This window comes from Eleginops maclovinus, chromosome 21 (assembly GCF_036324505.1).
Source record: "Eleginops maclovinus isolate JMC-PN-2008 ecotype Puerto Natales chromosome 21, JC_Emac_rtc_rv5, whole genome shotgun sequence".
NCBI lineage: Eukaryota > Metazoa > Chordata > Actinopteri > Perciformes > Eleginopidae > Eleginops > Eleginops maclovinus.
Genome location: NC_086369.1, coordinates 12,904,190 through 12,926,811, shown reverse-complemented (window position 1 = coordinate 12,926,811; position 22,622 = coordinate 12,904,190). Strand labels below are relative to the sequence as shown.

General features: G+C 41.3%; 1 protein-coding gene across 4 annotated transcripts in view; it reads left to right on the top strand.

Moving 5' to 3' along the window:
* The first annotated feature begins 588 nt into the window (after positions 1 to 588).
* The window catches only part of LOC134858051 (matrix metalloproteinase-16-like), a 65,204-nt gene continuing 43,170 nt past the window's right edge, over positions 589 to 22,622 (top strand). For 2 of the 4 annotated variants that reach the window (XM_063873913.1, XM_063873912.1), the window contains exon 1: positions 11,156 to 11,640. In XM_063873913.1, the coding sequence (XP_063729983.1) occupies positions 11,515 to 11,640 (126 nt within the window). In that variant the 5' untranslated portion in view covers positions 11,156 to 11,514. Of the gene's footprint in view, positions 694 to 11,155; positions 11,641 to 22,622 lie in introns of those variants that run through there. The other 2 variants (XM_063873915.1, XM_063873916.1) reach the window with 2 other exon arrangements.

Genomic DNA, 22,622 nt, shown 5'->3' with positions numbered 1-22,622 from the left:
TGTATATGAAAAACAAAAAACATGCGTGCAACGGAACGGAATAAATACGCTAATCATTCCTCTCTATCAAAATGCATTTGTTAGCATTTCTGGATAGCTATGTTACTTGCGATACTTGTGATAGTTTATAGTTTTACCCTAGAACAAGCGCAAATGTATCTAAATTTCAATAACACATCGTTTTCTGTAATACGCATACTGCTCTCATGCATGTAATGAATATTTATTTCCCTAGATTATCTCTCCCTCTTTGGTTTAACTAATATTGTTTTATTAAAGAAATACATGATAAATATTCAGGAAGTCCTGAAGCAACGTTTTAATCCACCCAAAAGTTGAGAGAGCGTTTTTCCTCCATGGCCAGACGTCTGGCCTTCGTTAAAGCTAAGGGAAAAGATGTATAGTTCAACACTTCCTCTGAGAAGCAGGGAAGAGCAGCTGACGCCTGTACAGAATGTGAGGGAAGATGTGTTTTGAAATGACCTGTAATCCAATCCGAGCTCCGCAGTTCCTCCCTGATGGGACTCCCTCTGCTGCCTCTGTTGTTTTCCTTTCTGACAACATGCTGGAGCACATTTCATCTCCCTGCAGTGAGCGAGCTCCTCTGAAGGCCGACATGTTGGGGTGGTGTTGCTGAGCCAGGTGCCCTCGTTCAAAGGAGGACATGCATTTTCGGGATGGTTGTCTCCTGTGGTGAGCAAACCGCAGGATTTTACGATAACAAGCTTTACACACTGAGTTTCACAGGACCAGAGCGCTCATAGCTGGGAACTCTGACTACCCTGCAACATCGTTAGACTTTATTCCAAACCGTAAGTCAACGGAAACACGAAACGTTTTAGAAGGCGTATAGGGAGGTCACTACCACAGATTCTTAGCAGGTACACTGTTAACCCATTCCCTCCATCTTGGATGAGGCTATTGCATGCAAATGGTGGCAATATAATTAGTTTGGTAATGATGATAAACAATATACTTTAGTATCTGTGTCTGCAAAGAAGATGGTATTTTTGTTTTAATTTCAATACCTTGGTGGTTAAAGCAAGTCTTTACAGTTCAGCTTGTTCTCCCAGAGACAGGCAAAACTTTTCATTGGTATCTTTTTTCTTCTCTTTGCCCTGAAGCTTTTTTGTGCAAAAAGTAGGCTGCACAGCTTCAGCTTGCTTCTCCAGCAACGGCTCCATCTGGGCACCAAATGACAAGTGGGTGGAGGGAAGGGGGAGAGGGGGAGAAAGAGGAAAAAGAAGTGTGCAAAGTGACCGGTGTCCCTCCCCAATGTCAGCTCTGTAACAGAGACAGATTGAGGTGGGAGGGGAATGTCCCATTTCTGAGTGTGAGTAACACGGAAAGCAGAGGACAACATGATCCCATTCAAAGAGGCTGTCAGGGTTGAAGGGATGGACACCGAGAGAGCCAAAGAAATTGATGTACTGTAAAACTACACACACACACACACACACACACACACACACACACACACACACACACACACACACACACACACACACACACACACACACACACAACAAAGGTTTTTAGTGGGGCAAACCAAAATCTGTTGGGATTTGTAGCAACTGTGTCATAGTGAGACCATCCATCATTTTTTAAACATAGGCAGCAATCAAATACAACCGTATTTTGTAACAGGTCTGTCTGTTGCAGGAAAGACAAAGAAAGGTTGACTTTTGAGACCAGGGAACCCAAAAGTGCTAAAATCCTAACTCATTTTGTTTGTTTAGGACTGGATTTACTGCACTACTGCATAATGCTCATTTGCTCAAATTCTGTTGTGCAATGGATCCATTGTTATAAACTGTTGTTGACTTGCAGTTCAGCATAAGAACACACAGGGTAATGAAGGCAACACATTAAACATTACGTGCAAACATTACATTTGAGATACACATGATAAGCAGCCTCAGTAACTGTCTCCAGATCCATTTTGAACTGTATTTGCAGATCATAAACGCTTCTCCCCTCTTAGTTACCCGGCACACTGGCACCTCATATCCGTCAGAGTGATTATTGTCTTCCCACTCGGAACATCTACCCTGCAGCTGGCCACTACGCTCAATACCCGCCCTGAAACATCGTAGAGGACCCAATCCGATAATCCAATCCCACCTGGCCGTCCAAACGAGCGGCCGAGCTGCATGGATGGTCATTAGCCATTGATTACAGCTCTCAATGATTGCCTATCAGAGCTTTGGATAAAGCTCCAAGCTCCCATGTGCTGCACACCCACACTGGGTTAAATGGTTGATAACGCAGACAGCCATGTGCAGCATTGATGGGGATATTACAGCTACAGCCGTTGGGCTCAGCAACAGGCTGGGGGATAACACAATGGACTCTTTACACAACGGATTGGGAGTAAATGAGCAATGTACACTGGTGCAGAAATGACACTTAAACCCAGAGAGAGGTTAGCTTTTTAGCACTTCTGGGTTCCTGTTCCTGCTTTCTGCAAGGAAGTAAACACACGGCTATTTGTTGATTGGTTGAAATTGTGTTTGTACGTCTGTACAGCGTCTAGCTTCAAGGGTTCAATACACAGATAATATCATGTTTGCAAATATCTTCAGTTGTCTATTTCACACACCTGACCTTTTAAATGATTATACCTTCTTACCATGATCACACATTTGACACATTTGATAGAACCTGTGCTGCATACAAACAACAGTGATCCCTTTGGCTGCTGATATTTGCTGTGGCATTGTAATGTTACAGTAAGCTGTTCCTCATCCTCTGGGAGGAGAGATAGCTGACCCACACCACACACTCGAGACCAAAACAGAGGGTAGATATCTGCTCTTCCATCTGGGGTCAACAACCTTATCCACAAACCTGTCTGGATTTACATATTAAGAAAGTCATAGTGTGGAATGTACTGTTGGTAAACACATGGCTGTCTATCAGCTGCTGTCATGGTGCTCGCCTTCTCTATAGGGAATCTACCAACATCAGTTATATAAGGGAGATTTAACTGCTTCAAAATTGTTGTACACCTACAGCATGCACTTGCTTGACCGTCTTTCTCTTAGAATTGTATGCTAATGGAACTTTTAGATTTAAACATACAGTAGATATGGACTTTTTAGCTACTACCCGAGAAAGCGGTCGTGTCATGGAGAACTACTCGATCAAACTGTCAACAAAGACGCATATCATCGGAAGTTTCTTATTAATACTTATTCAGCAGTTCATAAAAAGTCAAACTGCGTGGCACTTTGTTTGGATTGGACTTAAAAGGCAAATACACAGTAAATATCGGAGGATGTGACCTATCACTTCCTCTGTGCAGGGATGCTGATGCAACACACGCATAAACACATTCTCACCCCAGTTGGCAGTATGGTTTATGAGTCAGGGTCAAAAGCAGCAGGCGAACTTCCTGTGACTTCCATAACTAGTGTGTGTCGGGGGGGGCAGCCAGGAAATGACAGGTTGTCTAGGAGGCAATGCTGCCAGGTTGCTCTCTGACATCAGCGGAGGCACATATTCTTTTTGTCTATGCGTGTATTTATCTGTGACGCTCCCCCTTATGTTTCAGAATACAATCTCCATCCCTTAGGATCTTTCTTACGTATCATTCCCGTATGGACCACATGATCCCGGTTGTATGCAGGGCGATGTTGTGGATGTCAATGGAGCTCGAAGTATCGCTAGAACATATCTTTATTTTGGGCATTTGATGCATTTGTGGAAAATAGGCAACATGGTGTACTTTGTAAAGATATAGCGATACAAATACTCAAGTATTGGATTTAGTTACGCATGTTTGTCGGAAAGGATCAAAGTAGCCGTTCTAGTGTGACCACAAACACCTTTAGTTGTAATCGTTGCAGTCTTTGGGACATAAAATAAATATTTTCAGCATTACATTATTTGGTGTTAACAAGCGCAGCGAGCCCCCACCCCTTCACTCTTTTTGTTTTTGTTGCTCCCAGTAGTTTTTCCACTTCTCCTCTTTCAGCCATCTGGAAGTTGATTTTATTCAGGATGGTTTTCCTGTATCTGTGTCACGGTGAGACACAATACTGAACCCTCTGTACTCCATTTGACTCTGCACCAATGTTCCCAATTCACCCAGCTCATTAGCAAGGCACTTCTCCCCTAATGATCACAGTCTGAGAGTCTTCCTCTTCATATCAGCTGCAGCATCGCTTCCTCCTCAAGTGTTTCTTAACTGTTTGAGCAATTTTATCTTTGAATGCCCAGGGCTTTTTGCTTATAATTAACATTTTTAAAGGCCTCTCGTGTCATAACACCTTTGTTTTAATGTGATCATCCATCTGGGAAGCATCTGCAGGATAATGGTTTTCCCATGGCATATTCTTAGCTCACAATTATTCTTGGCTGAGGGCTAATTTAGCCCATTACATTTTCTTACATTTGCATTTTAGACGGGTAGCTAGCACTTCCACTATCTGGAGCTGCTTACAGTGAGAACTGGAAGAGGCTTTAACTCCAAAATTACCAGAAGTTAGTGTTTGAAATTATGTATATTCAAAGAGGTGAGAATTGGCGCACATTATTCATAAACCTAGCACTCAAAAGAGCAATGAAATGTCATAGAGTTCAGCTGCTCTACTCAATATTGCTAAAATAACAAAAGGTCCGATGCATATGTGTAATGTCACATATGCATCGGACCTCAGGAGTTGGAGGAGACCAATCTGGAACTAAAAGGAGAGTGAATATAGACTAAGTCTATTGAAGTAATGCAGATTTAAGAAACAATACTTTTAAAGACAAAAAACGGGCAAAGCATTATCACATCTCTATTCATTCTAACAAATCGATCTGTGCGAACAAGCATGAATACTATATTTTATGAGACCCCTATTACAGAAAGTAATTGAAAATGGCACAATAAGGTTGTTTTATCCTGATAAAATGTCACTAAATAGTATTGAGATTAATTTAGAGTATCTTAGCCTTTGTCCAATGCAGTAGTCCGGTAGTTCCTGTTCATTTTAATTTCTCTCCTTGGGAAAACTGCTAAGTCTTGCACTGCTTCACACTACATGGACCTGGCCAGTCTGGGCGAACAATGCAGACACAATTTTAAAAATTCATACAGGGCTGTGTCTGCAGTCCGGACCCTGCTCTGCAGTCAGAAGTGTCTCGGTGTTCAACACCGTCAGACTACAGGTTAATCTGTGCTGACAGCTAGGGTACCGCAGTCACACTCTTGACACGAATAAAACTCATTTAGTGTATTGTAGCATTAATTCATATGCAGACTGTGACAGGTATAAGCTACCCTCCTCTGCAGGCTTCAGTCTGCTTTAAAAGGAGGCTGTGCCAAAAGCCAAGAGCCAATTTGGTGTAGAGCAAAGAGCGGTGTGAGAGGGAGCTACAATCAATCAGAATTTCTCAAAGTAGGGTGGTAAGTGCATTGCTCATCTTTCTGCTGTGGCATTCCCCTCACTGCTGAACCTGCATCATTCAGTTTTTATTCAGCAGTATGTCGAGGTGGACGACAGGTGGGGAACAGCAGCCATTAGCTGCAGGTGATGGATCCATCACTGAAAGTATTCCCACCTTTACAGCAGCTGGATTAAAGCATATTGGCCTTATGTCATATCACTCGCTCAAAGTCTGTGTGTTTCCTTGGAGTCTGTGATGAAGAAAGAAGCATCTGGCTGCAATTTCAAACATACAGGAAGTTGAATAAGATGCAGATATCATTAAACTCTGACAGACTGGTAAATTATACATGAGTAAATCCTTAAGCCGTAAGAGAAGAGCAATTTTTGCTTCTTCTATGCAACGTTTTGGGGAAAAATACACTATGAATAATGTATTGGTGACTGTATTTTTACACTTTTTTATTTATGTCTGTTTACTAAACCCATGCACTTCTGCTGCTTCTTATATTACTCGATTGCTCAGGATTTTTAGAAACAGAACTGCTCAATGCTCACTTTTTTGTCCTTTACTCCCTGACTTCACTAGATGTTAATTATAGATAAGAAAACGCTTCCCAAAATGTCAAACTATTGCTTTAAACTCTCAGTGATTCCACCATTTCAAAGAAAAACACACTTAGTTGAAAATATAGACTCCATGACTCCTCACGTAGTACTTTTTTTAATATCCTGTCATAAACTGCAGGAGAAAGGAAGCGCCTTCGCCTTCTATAGTGTTTTACTTCCCCTCCAAGTTTCTCCCACTGAAGTTATTAACAGCTCTGTTATGGCATCAGTCTGCCTTATTCCCAAAAGCACAAGTTAGAAAAAGAAACTGTTGGTCACACTGAGCCAGAGAGAGAAGGAGAGTCGGTTAGAGAGAGACAGTTTGCCAACAGCGCCAATCGACCTACTTCCGATTTTGCGGTGCGGATCAGTTTCAGGTTTTTGGCCAATGGGAAGCCGCCTGGTACGAATGTTTACACGTACAGGAAGGGTGGAAACATTTCAGTGCAGGGAAGAGACTAAGGGCTTCAGAGTCGCTGTAACCACAACCAATCACAGGGGAAAATCTCCCCAAAGCCCTTTCTGAGAGTGGAGGGAATTAGCTTTAATTTCTCAGACTTTGAAGCCCCCAGTTTCTATCTTATCAGATCTACAGGGGGGTACTTCTATTTTTGGTGTTGCATTGGCCTTCTGGGAAGTAAAGTCAGTAAAGTGCTGTATGTTGGCTTTGTTCGCTAAAAGTGATTTGGTGGATAAGTGTCCATTCAAATTAACCAGAAGCAAAATATGAAGTACGTTTATTTCCTTATTATTTACTTAACAGAAGCTTAAAATAAGCATGTTTTGGGTTTACCCTTCAAATGAATGGATCTCTATGGGATTAATGTTTACAATCAGCCATTTAGCACATGTTACGTCCTTTGCCAGTGTAATTCTGAAGTAAACCATTCAAGTCTTTCTTCTTTTGATGTACGCTCGAGTTTAAATAAATATTGGGGGCCAATAAAGTAAAATGACTCGCGCTAATAATAAAGGAACATTAGGCGTGTTATCTATCGGTCTTACTCTCCTTAGATTTCATTAGAAATACTTTACATCTGTGGTTTGCCCACAAACTGAGACACATTGTTCCATATAATAATACAAAGCCCAACGTTTAACAAACACATGTCCCATGAGACGTTGTGAAAATTGGATGCAGTGCAAACACCTGAATTCGTCCACACCTCCTCTTTGTGTTCCTCTTTATCTTTCCGTCTTTCAACGCTGCTTCCTCTTGTTTGGATTTCTGCTTTCATCAGCAGAGACAGACAGGACTCGAAAGCCCAAAAAAATCCACTCTTCTCCCCACGCGTCTTCATCTAATCTGCTGCCAAATCAGCTGACAACCCCTGTTCCTGCAAAGCTTCATCTCCTTCTAACATCGTCTTTCTGATCTGCGTTCGTTTGTGAAGCACGGCACACGTGTGTTACCCACATTTTTCACTCACGGTTCAGATAACGGGACTGTATTGATTCTGCAAAGTGAATCTGTTTTTGTTGCTGGTGTGAAACTGACTGCACGACTAAGCTCATTATGTAAATATTCAATCTGTTCTCAGTGATGGCTACGTGTGGGCTGTAATCAAGTTATTTTTACATCAAGCAATCCCCTTTCTGTAAGTCTGTCTGTCCGTCCAAAGTTTCAACAAGTGTCCGGCTCATGGAAGGGACTCTGGCATCATGGCTAGGTTAAGACAAGGTTAATAAACTGGCTAGAAGAAGGTGTGATCACGTCCCTGATGGGCTGTGATCAGTGCCAGAGACCCATGTTGAAATCCTGTGTCCTTTGGCTGAAAGCTTAGCCATGACTCAAAAGGACTACCACTTTTTATATCAGTGCCATTATCTGGTTGGTTTAAAGACTTGATTGAATGTAGTCAAACTGTAGTTGGACTTTTTGTACAGCAGGTACTTGCATACATTAGGTATTTGATGCAAGTTGGGAAAGAGTGAGTCAAAGCTTTCCATCTTCTATTAAACTGAATAACTAAATGTTTACTGGCAGACTTCTGTAATAAATCCACTATAAGGGGGAAAATAAAGAACCATTGAAACACTTGAAATCAAACATTTGAGCCAACAAAACATGAGAACCAAACTATTTTGAATAGAGTATCTTTATTTACAATATTGTGAGTATCTGATACTTTTTAGGGAATAAATAAAGAACAGAGTGGCATAATAAAAACAAAACATTGTGCTGAGAGCTGCAAACCTTTCTTGGTTGGGAAGAAAGAAACCCTGTGAGAGTGAAAATCGCCCCGAAAGGATTTTGAGTTTAGAATGGTCCAACTTTGTAAAAGACTCTTGTTGAAAGAGAGCGGTTATTTCTTTCTGGAGTGCTTTTTATTGGGCTCTAGCTGGCCATGCGATAACACAGCAATCAATCCTAGACCTTGTTGTGAGGGCGGCTTCCCTCTGAGCCTACAAAGCATCCCCGGAGCTTCATCTGGAGAGAATGCGATCTGATCGTGATCACACCCAACCTCAGGAAGCACATTAACAGTTGAACATGCTGTGAAGCCTGAGCTAAAGAGAAGTTTTACTGCTAACTAAAAGAGGGAAATCTCTAGCTTTTTATTAATAAGTTGAACTGTTATTGCATGAGCGAATCAGAGGTACACAGGAAATGTTAATTCCCAGACAAATGTACATTTTACAATACCTTGAATAATACAATCCCTTAAGAGGAAACTCTGCGCTTCTTTGCAGATCAATGCTTCTCTTTATCTTCGCCTCACACTCTTTTTTTTTTTCATTCGTGTGCTCAGAGAAAAAGGGAGACAGACGGGAGGCTTTGGTTCATGCTGCCAGGAGATCTAGGAGGTCTGACTGGGAGCAGATGCAGCAGTTATGAGACAGTCATGTTTGGAAAGGGAAGGATTTGAAGATCCTGGCAAAGCTCTGCGCTGGTGGGAGGACCAGTTGGAAAGGGCCAGAACCTTTCAGAAAGGGTATTCAGGATTATAGAGCGAGAGAGGAAATCATTAAGAGGAGGAGAGGAAGGGAGACCGTGAGGGCGAGAGATTTAAAAAAGGAAAGAGGAAGTCAGGATGAGAAAATGATTTTACCAGCCAGCAACCTTCTAAATGAGCACAAGGAGAACAAAGAAAGGAAGTGTAACTTTCACACTGGCTGCATTATTGTACACTTTTATCGTGGCTAAATACGGTGACGTTTTTTATTCCGAGGGATAAAGAAAAGGCCCACAAGTTTCTATTGTTCAGCTTCGACAGTTGCTACGTTTGGAGTTTTGGAAATGCCTCAAATGATTTAACCTCTAAACTGGAATTTGTACTACTTTTTCAGCAACATACACTATTTCGAGCGAGAGAAAAATATGAGCGTTATCTCAACAGTGAGAAGAAATAAGAATTTGTCAGGTTAGGATGAATCATTGATCTACTCCGGAGTCCCAGAGTCTAGTCTCTATATTCTCATCACTTTATGAGGTAAATCAACAATCACTGTCTTGCATAAATCTCTAGAATTTTAAACGGAGGCGCAGCTGTGCGAAAGGTAGATTAACAATTCATGAGTCTGCAAATGTGCCTTGTTACACACAGTGGGAAGTAATGGCTTTGTGAATCAGCAGACCTAAAAGAACAGCACATCCTTTATCCGGTTCCCAACCCGTGATGGGCTGTCACATGTCAACCCCGGAGAAACAGACCAAGATTCTCACTTATTGTATCTACTTTTAATTCACATCATAGTAGTCCGGCTTTGACCTACAGTGAGTGGGATAATGTTTGTTTTAGTGTGACAGTGTCCTGCGGAAACTCCAGACTCATGGGTCACACACTAATTGAAAGCTAATCAATGGGCCGATGCAGCGGCTCACCTTGCTTTTGTGTGGCTGACACACACTGACTTGTTCCTCATCCCCTAGTGTCAGTCTAAGTGGAAAATCATTGATTGGGTTCTTTAGATCTGACCCTTCTCTATTGTCCGCAGAAATTAGAGAAAGCCTTCCTCATTAAATTCAGTCAAGTCTATTATATTTTCAACAGCAATTACATAACCCTTTGAGTATCTTAAATATGACGGATAAAATAATCTATCTAATGTATAGCTGTTTACATCTTGATGAAAACTTTGCCCGTAAAAGCAGGATCTTGATACCTCACATCACATCATTTACTTAAAGTATCTGCAATCAGAGTTGATGGCATCATTATCATCTGCTGGTAACAGCTGAGTCACAGAAGGGGCTTCTGGGTACCAGAGAAGACTCTTTAATACACTGAGGGTTGGGGTTATTTAAATAAGCTTTGAGCCTATCAACGCCCTCTAGTGGCCTGGAATGATTTATAATAGTAACAGTAAATTAACCCCACACAGATGGAAACACTGATACACCATGCGGTTTGTTATGGGTAGATGGAAACTCATCAAAAACCAAAATCATGCCTTCATCATTTAATGAAAAGGCAGAAATCCTACCAATATGAAGGAATGATGTAAGGATAATACAGATTTGTCATTGAAGGTTCTCTATTTTCATATAACTGTCAGTGTTTATATGCAATTACTGGGAACATTAATGCCAGGAAAAAGTCATTTGTGCTATATTAACGCAATGCTTCAACCATACGCCCATTACTGACCTTTCTTTCTGCAGCTACCCCAAATTATTCAATCGTACACTTGCCCAAAGTAAGCCGGGTACAGAGCTTTGCTCAAATACTAAGCTACTTTCTACTTTTATTTAAAAGAAAATGATGACCAGATTTGTCTTTGTATTGTAGAATCTTGTCCTGGGTGACAAAGGTTAACTTAAATGAAACACATGTTGTTGAGTGAAAAACTTGAACTTCGAAATAGGAAAGTTAATTTAATGTTTTGGGTTTTTTTTTACACTACAATTTATTTAGCTGATGCTTTTATCTGAAGTGACTTCCAATGAGGGAACTAATCCTAAATATACAAACGCAGAACAATAGGAAACAATCAGATTTTCACAAACCATGGTTGATGAACCCCTTTAAGTTCTACAATGCTGTGATAGAAAAGTGTTTATTTGCAAGAACAATGAGTTTTAATGTACTGGCATAAGCTAGTGAAGACATTTGGAACACTATCGGTCAGTGCTGTGACTGGACTGTTTTCATAGAGTTTGGCTGAGGAGTGGGATGGGGGCGCTCGTGCCAGTACGCACATGCGCATTCGGTGGGAAACACAATTGAAAACGGGCAGCTATGCCGCGCGGTGCAGAAAACGGGCTGGACGCGTCCGCTTGGAACAAGGGCAGGAGTACCGGAGGACAGACCCGGGGACTGCAGCACCGGGAGTTAGCTGACAGGCGTTAACAGCGAGACTTTTCCCCGGGAATAACCTCCTCCTGAAACAGGGGAGAAAGCAGCGGCGCAAACGGTCGACGAATCTCCCCTTTCCCCTCTCTTCTCCTCCGCTTCCTGCACCGCAAGAGACAGCGAGACATCAGCAATGTTGCCGCTAAACGTGTAGGATTTATCCCCGGTGTCCGTTTCTTTGTATCGACTGTAAATAAAACTGAGCAGAGACAATAACAGCGGGGTTCACTATGGTTTTGTTGGCATTCCGCAATAGGAGATGTCTTAATAGCTGCTGTATGGGGACGTTATGCTTGCAGTTGTTGCTGTGGATTTTATGTGCCGTGAACGGAGAGGAGCAGCCGTTCAGTGTAGAGGTAAGAGCAGGGACCGTTATGTTTATATATAGGAACAGGACAAAAGCTCTCTGTCCAATAAGTCTGCTTTTTTCTTGTCTCAATTCAGAATTAGTAAAGCATTTGAGACGCATTGTTGCCTATGTTTAGTCTGTGTTGATGTTTCAACAACAGGCTCTTTGTGAGGAGCCCAGCTGCATGGTAGCTCCATCATGTCCTTTTTTCACTTTTGAATTTTCTCTGAATGAAATGTATGATATTATTTGAAATATCTATCACTAACATAATGTATGCCCCTTTATGACTTGTTCATGTTCTCAAAGTGGGCTAACATTTCAAAAGAAGCAACGTCAAAACCAAAGTAAGAAGTAGTGTAATTGGATTATATTACACTATAATAGAAACAGTGCACAAAAAAAAATATAAACTAGTTTAAACTCTTATAATTAATAAATATCTAAACTACTGCTGTATATCTTGAATTGTCATCAACTACTCCCAAAGGAAACAGTGGGATGTCTTTGTGTTTTTAAGGGTCCACGATTTTAAAACATGACACAAGTACCTCTATGTAACAGCATTCAATGTATCACTTGTACTATTATAAACAAAGGCAGCACATGCTCCAGGGCTAGTTCTGTTGAAAGAGATCTTATGTGTTCACATTCAACAATGCAGGCAGCTAGAGGAGATGTTAACTGACAAAGAGTGCTGTTATTCTCATCTCATATCCCTAGTTAATGGATTGTTAAAAGCCTTCAGGCTAGCAATTAGCTCAAACACTCAATCAGCCTTAAGCAGAATCAGTGGTTTTTGTTTTTTCCATCAAGATTATGCAGAAGCTTTTCTTCCATTGGTAAAGAGAGAAAATGAAGGGCACATCTGTCTACTTTACATCCTCTTTTGTTTCCAGATCAATTCACCTCTGTTTAGCCAAAGTTGAGTGCATACGGCTATCATAAAGTGTTACAGCGCAACCCCTCGCTGTCTCTCACACTTGGCTGCACACAGAGACACCACACAGAACATCCTGGCATGTCTACTGAAAGTCATCAAGTCCTGCATTCACATATCCACATGATTTGCAAGCTTGGCATGCCACACTATTCCCATTGGAGAGGCAGGGAGTCGATTTAGTCCAGATGCTACTGATTATTCGGTTAAAATGTCCAAGCTCGCATGACCGACGGGAGTTAGTTCACCATTGTCCACTAAAGTGACCAAAATAACCTTTGCTCTCTGCCAATCAGATGCCAAAACCTGTTCTTTTCAAGCGATTACAGCTAGTATTGTTATAGTCATCGTACAGCATTTCATCCTTTGTTTCAAGTTTCTTCATATTCTCTTCTCCCACGTCCTCTGTGTTGACTTGCATGTTATTATCCTCCCACAGCCTTTGCTTCTTGCCCTTTCTTTTCAAAGCTTTTCTTTGTCATAATTTCACATGAATGTGCTGTAAACCAGGCCCTCTGTACTTTCCTGTTTTATATTTGTTATTTGTATTTCACAAAACGAAGCTGTGGCAAGAGAAAACTATAAAATGCAAGACCTTTTGACTTTTAAGTATGTGCTCAAACAAAACCATTGCTTTTAACAATAGGTTGTCTTGTGAATAAATGTAAGAATAACAGACCAACATTTCTGCATTTGCAAGAGTAGAAGCATTATAAGATGAGACCTAGATATGGCAGCCTCCTGCTATGCCTGTCATGTGTCCTGCCAAAAGAATGCATGAATAAATGTGGTTACAGTAGTTTCATATCTGCGATCAGTGTTTACAGCGTCCTGACATACTGGTATGTGTTGCAGGAATTCAAGCTTCCCAGTCAGTACTATAGGAGAATTCACTGTAATGGGAGCCATTTACTGTATGTCCCATAATGGGTAATTGTCTCGGTTATCCTATCACTATAATTTCTAGTCTGATTTTCAGGTTGCCCACTGAGTGTGTATTCTCACCCGAGATGAGAATACACACTCAGTGGGCAATGCATTGGAGACAATAGGATTCAAAAATACAACTTTATGTGACCCTAAGAGGTCGTTGAAGCAGGATAAAGCTATGGTCTAACATGTCTTGCTGTGAGGGCTTTGTAAACAGTGTTTCTGGCTTCAAAGGCGCAATCCTGCAGTATAATGCTCTGTTAGACGGCATTATAAAGGCAGTAACCTGATGACTAATGTCCCTCTGTGGGTCTGTGAGGTTTTAAACAGTTTCTGGCTTGTAAAGAGTGTAGAGAGCAGTGCTAAACTTGTTTCATTGGAGCCATTTGTTATGACTTTTTCAAAAGGCTTTAGTGCGGACTTCCTGGATTTGACTTCATGGCTGAGTGTATTGCCAATTTTCTCATTTCTTCCAATTTTCTTTGCTTTGGATTACTTTTTACAGACAGTACAGCCTGTCAGCGGGTGATAAAACAGTAATTAATACTCACTTGTAACACCTCACTTCAGTCTAACAATACAGTCTGTGCTTACTGCTGAAATATTTCCCCCAAAGCTCTTCAGCTTTTGTTTATCCGATTGTCTTCCCTCAAGAAGTAATTTTCTCTGCAAATTAGACAATGTCGTTAACAATGGCACAGGCGCAGCTTAATTTCATTTATCTCCTTGTGAGTTTTATTTTCCGTTTCAATCCTTATTGGTTTTTATAGGAAGTCATTTTTTGATATTTCTCTGTGAGGCAACATACAGTAGGAGGGCTGTGTAAGCAGTCAAGCTATCATTTTTTTTATCATTAACTTTTACATAACACAGTAATTAAAAGAGATAATGGATTTTTAATCTCTTTTCCCTGTCTGTGTTTGACACTGTCACACAGTTAGGATGAAATTTCACTTAATATTGCATCAGAGTTGCCTCCGCTCATTGCCACAGACACATCATCGTGCTCAGCTGTGTTTGACTATCCTCTCATTTTGTCTAAATCGGTTATTCAAGGCTTTCAGTTGAAGATAAAACCTCATATTTACCAGGTTCAGAGGCCAATGCACCGGTTAAACTCTTACTCCTGTGCTGCTTTGAATGGATTGATAATGCCAGAGAGCGTTAAGTGCAGGCTCCAACAGGTTCATTTGAATAGTTTAGCAAACTAGAAGATGTTCAACTTTGTCTTTGCATGTGTATCGAAAAGTGTCTGCCTGCTTATATCAGAATTGTATCAGCCACATCTATTTCTGTGCTCAATAGTGGTATAATGGAGGCAGACTTTAGCACAAACACAAGTTCTATTTTTTCATTCGGAATATTGCCAAACATAAGATCTATGACAACCACGTGATTATGATACGTAGTCGTTTTGTTCAACGAATAATCTCCTCACATTAACACCAGCTGTAGGATTTTTGAACTCAACATGAGCATGACTTAAACTTGTGTCAATCACAGACCTTATTTCAGGATTTAACTAAACACGTTGGTTAGAGATGAGGGAACCAGATGAGCTTAAATGCTAACTTGTGTCCCGGTTGTTAGGACTCATTCCTGCTCCACTCTTTAATGTCCCCTCCTTTAATTGCACTGGGAGTTTTCATATCTCGACTCACGGATGATTTTTCTCACCATAGTAGCTTCCTCTGGGAACACAAAAGCATAAACAAGGCGGAAGTGCCAAAGCCTCATGAGCATCCCTTTGGTTGGACTTAATATTTCTCAGATACATCAGGTGCCTGCCTCGCTCTGAGTCACATTAAGTGTTTGAACCATGCCACTACGCTCACCAGAGACAAAGCCAAGTTGCTTAGTCAGAGATAATCTGCTGTACAAGAAAGAGAGCGCAAAGTTTCTCCGTCGTACTCCCATCTGTTAACACATCCTGTCTCAGATGGAGGAATGAATGAATAAAAGCTGGTTTGGCTAGGCTCCGCCGACTGTCAGTTGTAATAACTCCATCAAGGATTTTATCTGTTCCCTCTGTGTCTCGTTGTCAGCGAAGTATCTCCACACTCCATGATCAGATTCCTATGAACTCTGGTGAACAGTCAAAAGAAATGGATTAGATTTTGGTCGCGATCCAACCTTTGTTTGTGATTTTCCCTCGGATAAAACAGATCCGAACCAACGACATATGATCGCAGAATTTGTGTGGGTGTTATTTGAATCAAATATGTTTGGGGCTGCACAAATATGCATTAACTATCGCTTGAATAATATTACTTTCAATAAACAGACAGTGAACAAATGTCTGTCCTTCTGCTGCGTTCAGTTAACTTGTCAAAGCGCTTTTTGAATTTATGAAATGAACAAAAGAACACAAATGTCACCCTGAGTGCAATCAGTCCTTTTGCAATGTGTTAATGCTCGTTAATTAAGCTTTTGATTGGATTTTGCATGTATTAATGTATATCTACTTAAAAACTACTTGTATGATTAGTCTATATTGATCTTTATATTGAAAAAAATAGTTTTGCAAATGTCTTTTATACATGTTCAAAAAGTGTTGTCGAGTATATCGAATAACATTCAATAGGTTGTGCCTATTTTAGCCAATTCTATGCATGTTATCTTTACTATATTCTATAATTATTCTCATTTTCTCAATTGATGCCCAAGTCTGCACAGTACATTTGGAAACTATTAGTCACATGCATTGTACATGGTGAGTGCTGTAGCAGTTTTCAACACTTAGCTAATGCTAAGCTCGGCTCAGTCCAATGCAAACTACTTAGTGCTGTTGTCACTCTGTGGAGGCGTGGGGGTGGGGGGGGCGGGTAGAGCTTCATTCCTGTCACTGATCATGTTTCCAGACGGCATGCTCAGCCTCAGAGTGGCATCTAAATAAATGGAAAGCAACTGGTGTGTACGGTGTGTGTGTGTGTGTGTGTGTGTATGATTTGTGTGTGCGTGAAAAAAATGACAGATTTTTCTATTGCTGGACTAAACTGAGGCTTAAATATAACTCAATCCATTTCATATGCTCATATCCATAACTCATACTTACTTTTTCCCGAGGATAAGCCTTCATTGGCATGTGTTTTTTGCCCCGCATTTCCCAAAAATACCATGGCAGTATTTAAGTTTGTTTCTTTACTTCTTGTGCCACGGTGGTTATATTAACCACTTAACGTTCAATATAGCCTAACATTTAAAAATAAGGTCTCTGTCCTTTGTTTCTTAATTTTTCTATCCTTATCTTTAACAAATACTTGTTTAATTGTGGTCTCTATGCAGCCATATTTTCCTCCTACATACAAAACCGGCTTACCTTCTGTGTGTGAGTGCATGCCGGCGGACTTCTGAGTGTATTGTGTGCTTTGCCCTCGTTTCTCACTGAGCAATCATATGGATTGCAAGTACACAAACACACACTCTCACACACTCTCACACATGGCATTCTTGACGTCATTTGGCTTTGTTAAGAGAGCAGATTTCGGAGCCACCGGGGTGTCTGTGTCAGTCTGTTCACCCAATTCCAGAGAATACACAACACCTGCACTGACCTAAATGATTCATAGTCACACACACAGACGCTGAAACACACTCACTTGGTTTTCCACACTTGTTATTGTTATGTGTTGTTCCCAATCTTACTCGCTGTATTGTCAACCCAGCGTCTCTGTTTGAGATGTGTCTCTGGTCACAGCTTACTGAGCTGGTGAATCTTTAATGTGACTGACAACTGCAACATTAGATGGTGCCAATGGGGCGTCACATGTAAGGCTGTCAGTGAAGCTGCAGACTTACACACTTGGGGGACGGGTGTGTTTGTGTGATTCTGTGTTCGGATTTCTTACATGGCATCATTTTGTGGGCAACTGCAATTTGTTTCTGTGTGCAGTGATCAAGTTTTACAGCATCAGGTTATTACAGTTCATCCAAAAGAAAGATCAGCCATATGGAGATTCTGTCTTTTAGGATTGAGAAAGGTCTACAAAGTGAGTTTGTAAGACATTAGCTGGTGTCAGATATTATGATCTAGACATCTGAATGCCTTGGAATAACCACCACCTCCCCCCAGTAGAATAGGCTCTGTTCTGATCAGTATGTATGATCAGACCCTGACATTTATAGCGTGACATTTTTGTGACATTTGTCCTAATGGTGCCACGGGGATGGTGAACATGGTGTGTGTGTGTGTGTGTGTGTGTGTGTGTGTGTGTGTGTGTGTGTGTGTGTGTGTGTGTGTGTGTGTGTGTGTGTGTGTGTGTGTGTGTGTGTGTGTGTGTGTGTGTGTGTGTGTGTGTGTGTGTGTGTGTGTGTGTGTGTGTGTGTGTGTGTGTGTGTGTGTGTGTGTGTGTGTGTGTGTGTGTGTGTGTGTGTGTGTGTGTGTGTGTGTATGTGTGTGAGAGAAAGGGCTAAATATGAAGCGCTGTCCTGTTCCCCCCCCTGCTATAATCACATTGCACTGTGGGGTCATGAGAGTTTTGCTATCATTAAAAGTCATGTTGAGTAAATGCAAATTGTACAGTCGCACAGCAGTTAAATTATGTGTGTATGTGTGTGTGTGTGTGTGTGTGTGTGTGTGTGTGGGTTTGTGGTTACTGGTGTGGGCAGGAAAGGCTGCGGTTGCCTTGACGACCCTGGCACACTCGCCAGCGGTTCAGTGTGTAGCCCATGAATAATTCAGGCTGGTCAGCGGCGGCAGGCTTTCCCTGGAGGTGGAGATCATGTTCCCACGAGTCACCTGTGCACGGTCACCGACTGTTACTGGACACAGAACCAATTTTACCCATCGCCCACATTGTTTCATGAACCGAGATGCATTGCACGCCCACTGGATGTTGTAATACCGCTACTTTGCTTTACTGAATACTAAGAAATGTAGCAATAGGGAATTAAATCGAAGAAAAGGTTGGGAAGTGAGTTTACAGCAGGATTCTTAGTCCGCTTTCTTACCGCTCACAATGGACCTCCTTATTAGGGACACACGTTAATTACAATTATATTGACATTTTTAAATGGAGTAGTGCAATATTGAATTTACAGGAAGAACAATATTTGTTAAAGGTTAAATATTTGGTAAAAGGCCATTTTGTTGAGGTATTGTGCAGCTGAAGAGATATGTTTGCATACACATTGACTCTACAGAAACATGTTTGTTTGGTACAGATCTTTAAAAGAACTCAATCTGTAATCATTCATATATTCTTCAACATTAATGAGAATTATTATGCATAAAAGAATCAATCTCTTGATTCATATTCCATTTGCAATATCAGTCGCAAATAGTAATTTTTCTTCAAATTCCCACACCATGCAGCCAAAATGTGATTTCTTCTTCCACTTTCTGGACTTTTTAATAACTGGTAGACCTTATTCGTGGTATGAGAAAGGACTCGGGGCAAGGTTTTTTCTCCTGCCGATTTTCTGCCTCAGCAGGGAGCTAATTGTATTCACTCAGCATCCCTGGGTGTAAATCATTCACTGATTAGATGAGTGGACTGAAAGCAAAAGGCTCTGAGGCAAGTACTGACAAGAAGTCAGCCACAGCACAGGAACTTATTGACATTGAGCAGCCTGCAGCCAGAACCCTAAACCTGTCACACTCTGTGTCTGTGAAACTGAGCCGAGTGGCAAATGGCTCCAAATGTCCGGCTACATTATTGTGAAATGTTATCCTGTAGTGACTGATGGATGCTCTGAGGAATTAGATCCAAAAATACAATTATTGAGTGTCTGATAATATCATAATAGGCATTTGAAAATAATGATATCATTACTACAAAACTAAACAGTATCATCTTTTTGTGACAGAGTTTAACCAAAAACTCTAAAGTGTACGTCAAATGCATAATGCAGTTACTATCGCTGATGCATGTGGGCGTATTACAGTAAATATATTGCTGTTATTAACATGAGAGAACAGTGTGTACTCAACAGAGTAAAACTGCTTTATATACGACGTACAGTTAATCTCGTTTGTCCCATTCTACCTAACCTTCTCCGAGTAGCCCAGTCAACAAATCCTACTCTCTGAATGATTGTTTTAGTGTCCGTGACAAAAACACTCTGATCACAAGCACCATTTTATAGAACAGCCTGGGCCTCATTTTTTTTGGGGGGGGGGGGCTTTTTGCCTTTAATCGGATAGGACAGTGGAGAGTGACAGGAAAGTGGGAGAGAGAGTCGGGGTGGGATCCTGAAAGGACCACGGGTCGCCGGCATACGGTGCGTGTGTATCACTAACATTAAAATAAAGTGTTTGACGTCATTTTTTAGAAATAGATGCAATTTCAGCAACTTATACAAACATGTTTGCACTTTTGCATACTGTTTATTTTCAATTGTCCTAAAGCTGTATCCACATAGTGTAAACATAAATATAATAATTATAATAATGGATGTTACTATAAAGTTTGCCATGCCGTTCTTAAAGTGTCTTTACTGTCAAAAGTCTAACTGAATACATTGTTAATGCACACGTGCGTGACATGCCGTACCTGTAACCTGAGGGGACAGAGCTACTATCAGCTGATCGGTGGCAAACGTCAACATCAGCAGCCACCGCACGCCCCCAGCACGTTCCCATGCCAACCGTGCTTCCTGAGGCACATCTCATTCATAATAGAGTGATCCCATCCCCTCGCAGGTTGGCCTTTTGATGGCACCCATCGGCTAATTGGCCCTCCTTCTGCTCGTCAGGTGGTTGAGAGGTTCTCCGGGGACACGAGTGCTCCAAGTTCACCTCAGTTCAGTGCTTGTGTGAGGCACCTGGCTTCTGAGTCACTCCGCTTCTCTTTTGTAGTGTGATTGTGCTGTTGTTGGAAACTGTTCTGTAACTCATTGGTCTTTTATATAGCCTCAGAGAACCAGCGTACTACATTTTTAACACACAGTTAAAATACACTGAAGTGTTCTTTTAGGGCAGCCAGGATTTGAAACCACAACTTGTGTTTTCTTGGTGTTGCAAAGGTAAAAAATGAAAAGCACTGTGTGTGGAGAAGTGAGGTGAGGCTGGGTGTTTCCACCTTCAGGAGCACGAGAGGAATTTACTTCAAAGTGGAGTGAAATCAAGTGTGGAGAACCCAAGAATAGGCGCTGATGCATTTTAGCCTTCATCGAGGCACACTAGTGGACTCCTTATCTTTCCACTTCAAGAGAGCCTTGATTTCTGGAGAAGTTTAACCTCATTATAGCGGGCCACTCTTTTTTGAACCAAACTATTATGAGATGAAAGACTTATTTTTGTTTAAGCGTGGTTACCATTCTGTATCATTAATATTAACACTACTACAGATTGCAGCTGTATTGAAACGCTACCCTGTGCTTACACGCTCCCTCGTTATCCATTTACAGAGAGAACGGGGGGGGGGGGGGGGCTGTCGAGCTGCAGCCTCCCGCTCTCAGGAATCCTTGCCTTGGCAGAACACCGGGAACCATAGATCATGAAGACAAAGAGTGGATCAATAGGAAAGAGAAGAAGGCAGCAGAGCGGGAGGAGAGGGGGAGAAAACAGACAGAGATGAGGACAGATAGGAGAGTGAACGGTAGGAAAAAGCAAAGGGCTCGCTGATGATTCAGCAGTTTGAGGATGTCTCATCTCTAGGATTGTTTAAAAAAAAACATGGGTCATTATCCTGGGCAGCACAAAGGTGTGCTGTGAGGTAAGCAGTGGTAAATACCTGCTGTAAATCTATTGTGGTGTTTCAGAATCTACATTTTCATGCACCTGTATTAAAGGAGTGGTCTATCAGCAGATTAACAGCACCGTTTTTAGCATGTATAAGAGTGATGGCTGCTTCAGATTTGAAGACAGATATCTCAAGTCTCATTTGAAACCTGAATCAAGGACATCGGGTGCAGTCGTACTTCGGCGTAATGATGGAATCAAAGATCAAAGACTTGGATTGAACCTTTGAAAATGTATGTAGTATTAATTTAGCTTTGAGCTTCTGTTACTCTTTGAAACTTGAAGGGTTAATTTTGACTTCTGTTTGACCATGTGTTTCTATGACTTGAGAGCCACAGGTTCGTAGGAAAAGGCAAAAAGTAGCAGAGAATATAAAGTGGTAACAGAAAGAGTGGAGTTTAAAAGATGTGGACACCTACCAGGCAATTTTGATTTCCAATAAGTGAAAAGTAGAAAAATGTATTTATTTTATTTAAATATCTGTAGCTGTATATCCATCCCTGCTGTTCTTCACCTGCACCAAATGATATGCTGCCTTGCTGTTACACCGGATAAAAAGCATCTAGTGTGACAGCTACACCCTCCATGTGCTGTCGGTGTCTCCATCTTATTCTCTGAACAACCCCCTCACCTTCTGCATGCACACACACACACACACACACACACACACACACACACACACACACACACACACACACACACACACACACACACACACACACACACCATCCAATATCCTGTCAATGTCTGAGTGACAGACATATCTAACAGCAGCCTCTTTTCTAATACATCTCTGTATCTGATAATGGCTGCATTGTCCCCCCACCTCACTTTAATACCGACTGCCAATACCTCCTGAAAAACACCATCCCTCATGTTGTTTTGGTTGCTGCTTCACATTTACATAAAAGTGGTGTTGCTCATACTGCAGATACATTTTATAAACAACAAGCACGATCTCCAAACATCTAAATCCTTTCACATAGACGACACAATGAACAGACAGTAGGGCTGCACAATCATTCAAAATGTCAACACATTTGAAAAAGTAGTCCCAATGTTTCAAAAGCCATCTGATGACCTGAAGTTGTGCTTCCCTTCCGGCTCAATCTACCAGTTGTACAGTATTTTGGGGCTTTTAGTTCTACATAACATTTGGATTTGAGCAAAAATCTGCAGTGCCACGTTGAAACTGGTCATCAATAACTTCTTTTTTAAATTGGAAAAGCAGCATGGAATTCACAGAGGCAGTAGTTATAGGATAGGACGGAGCCAAACGTGGTTACAATGAAAGAGGACATGTGAGGGAGGGACAGGGATGATTACAGGTCCAGAAAATGGAAAGTAGAAATTAGGAGGAAAAGGAGCGGCAGTAGAGAGAGAGACACAGAGAAGATGAAGACTCATTGTGCGTGTACGCGCTTATTGTAGTCAG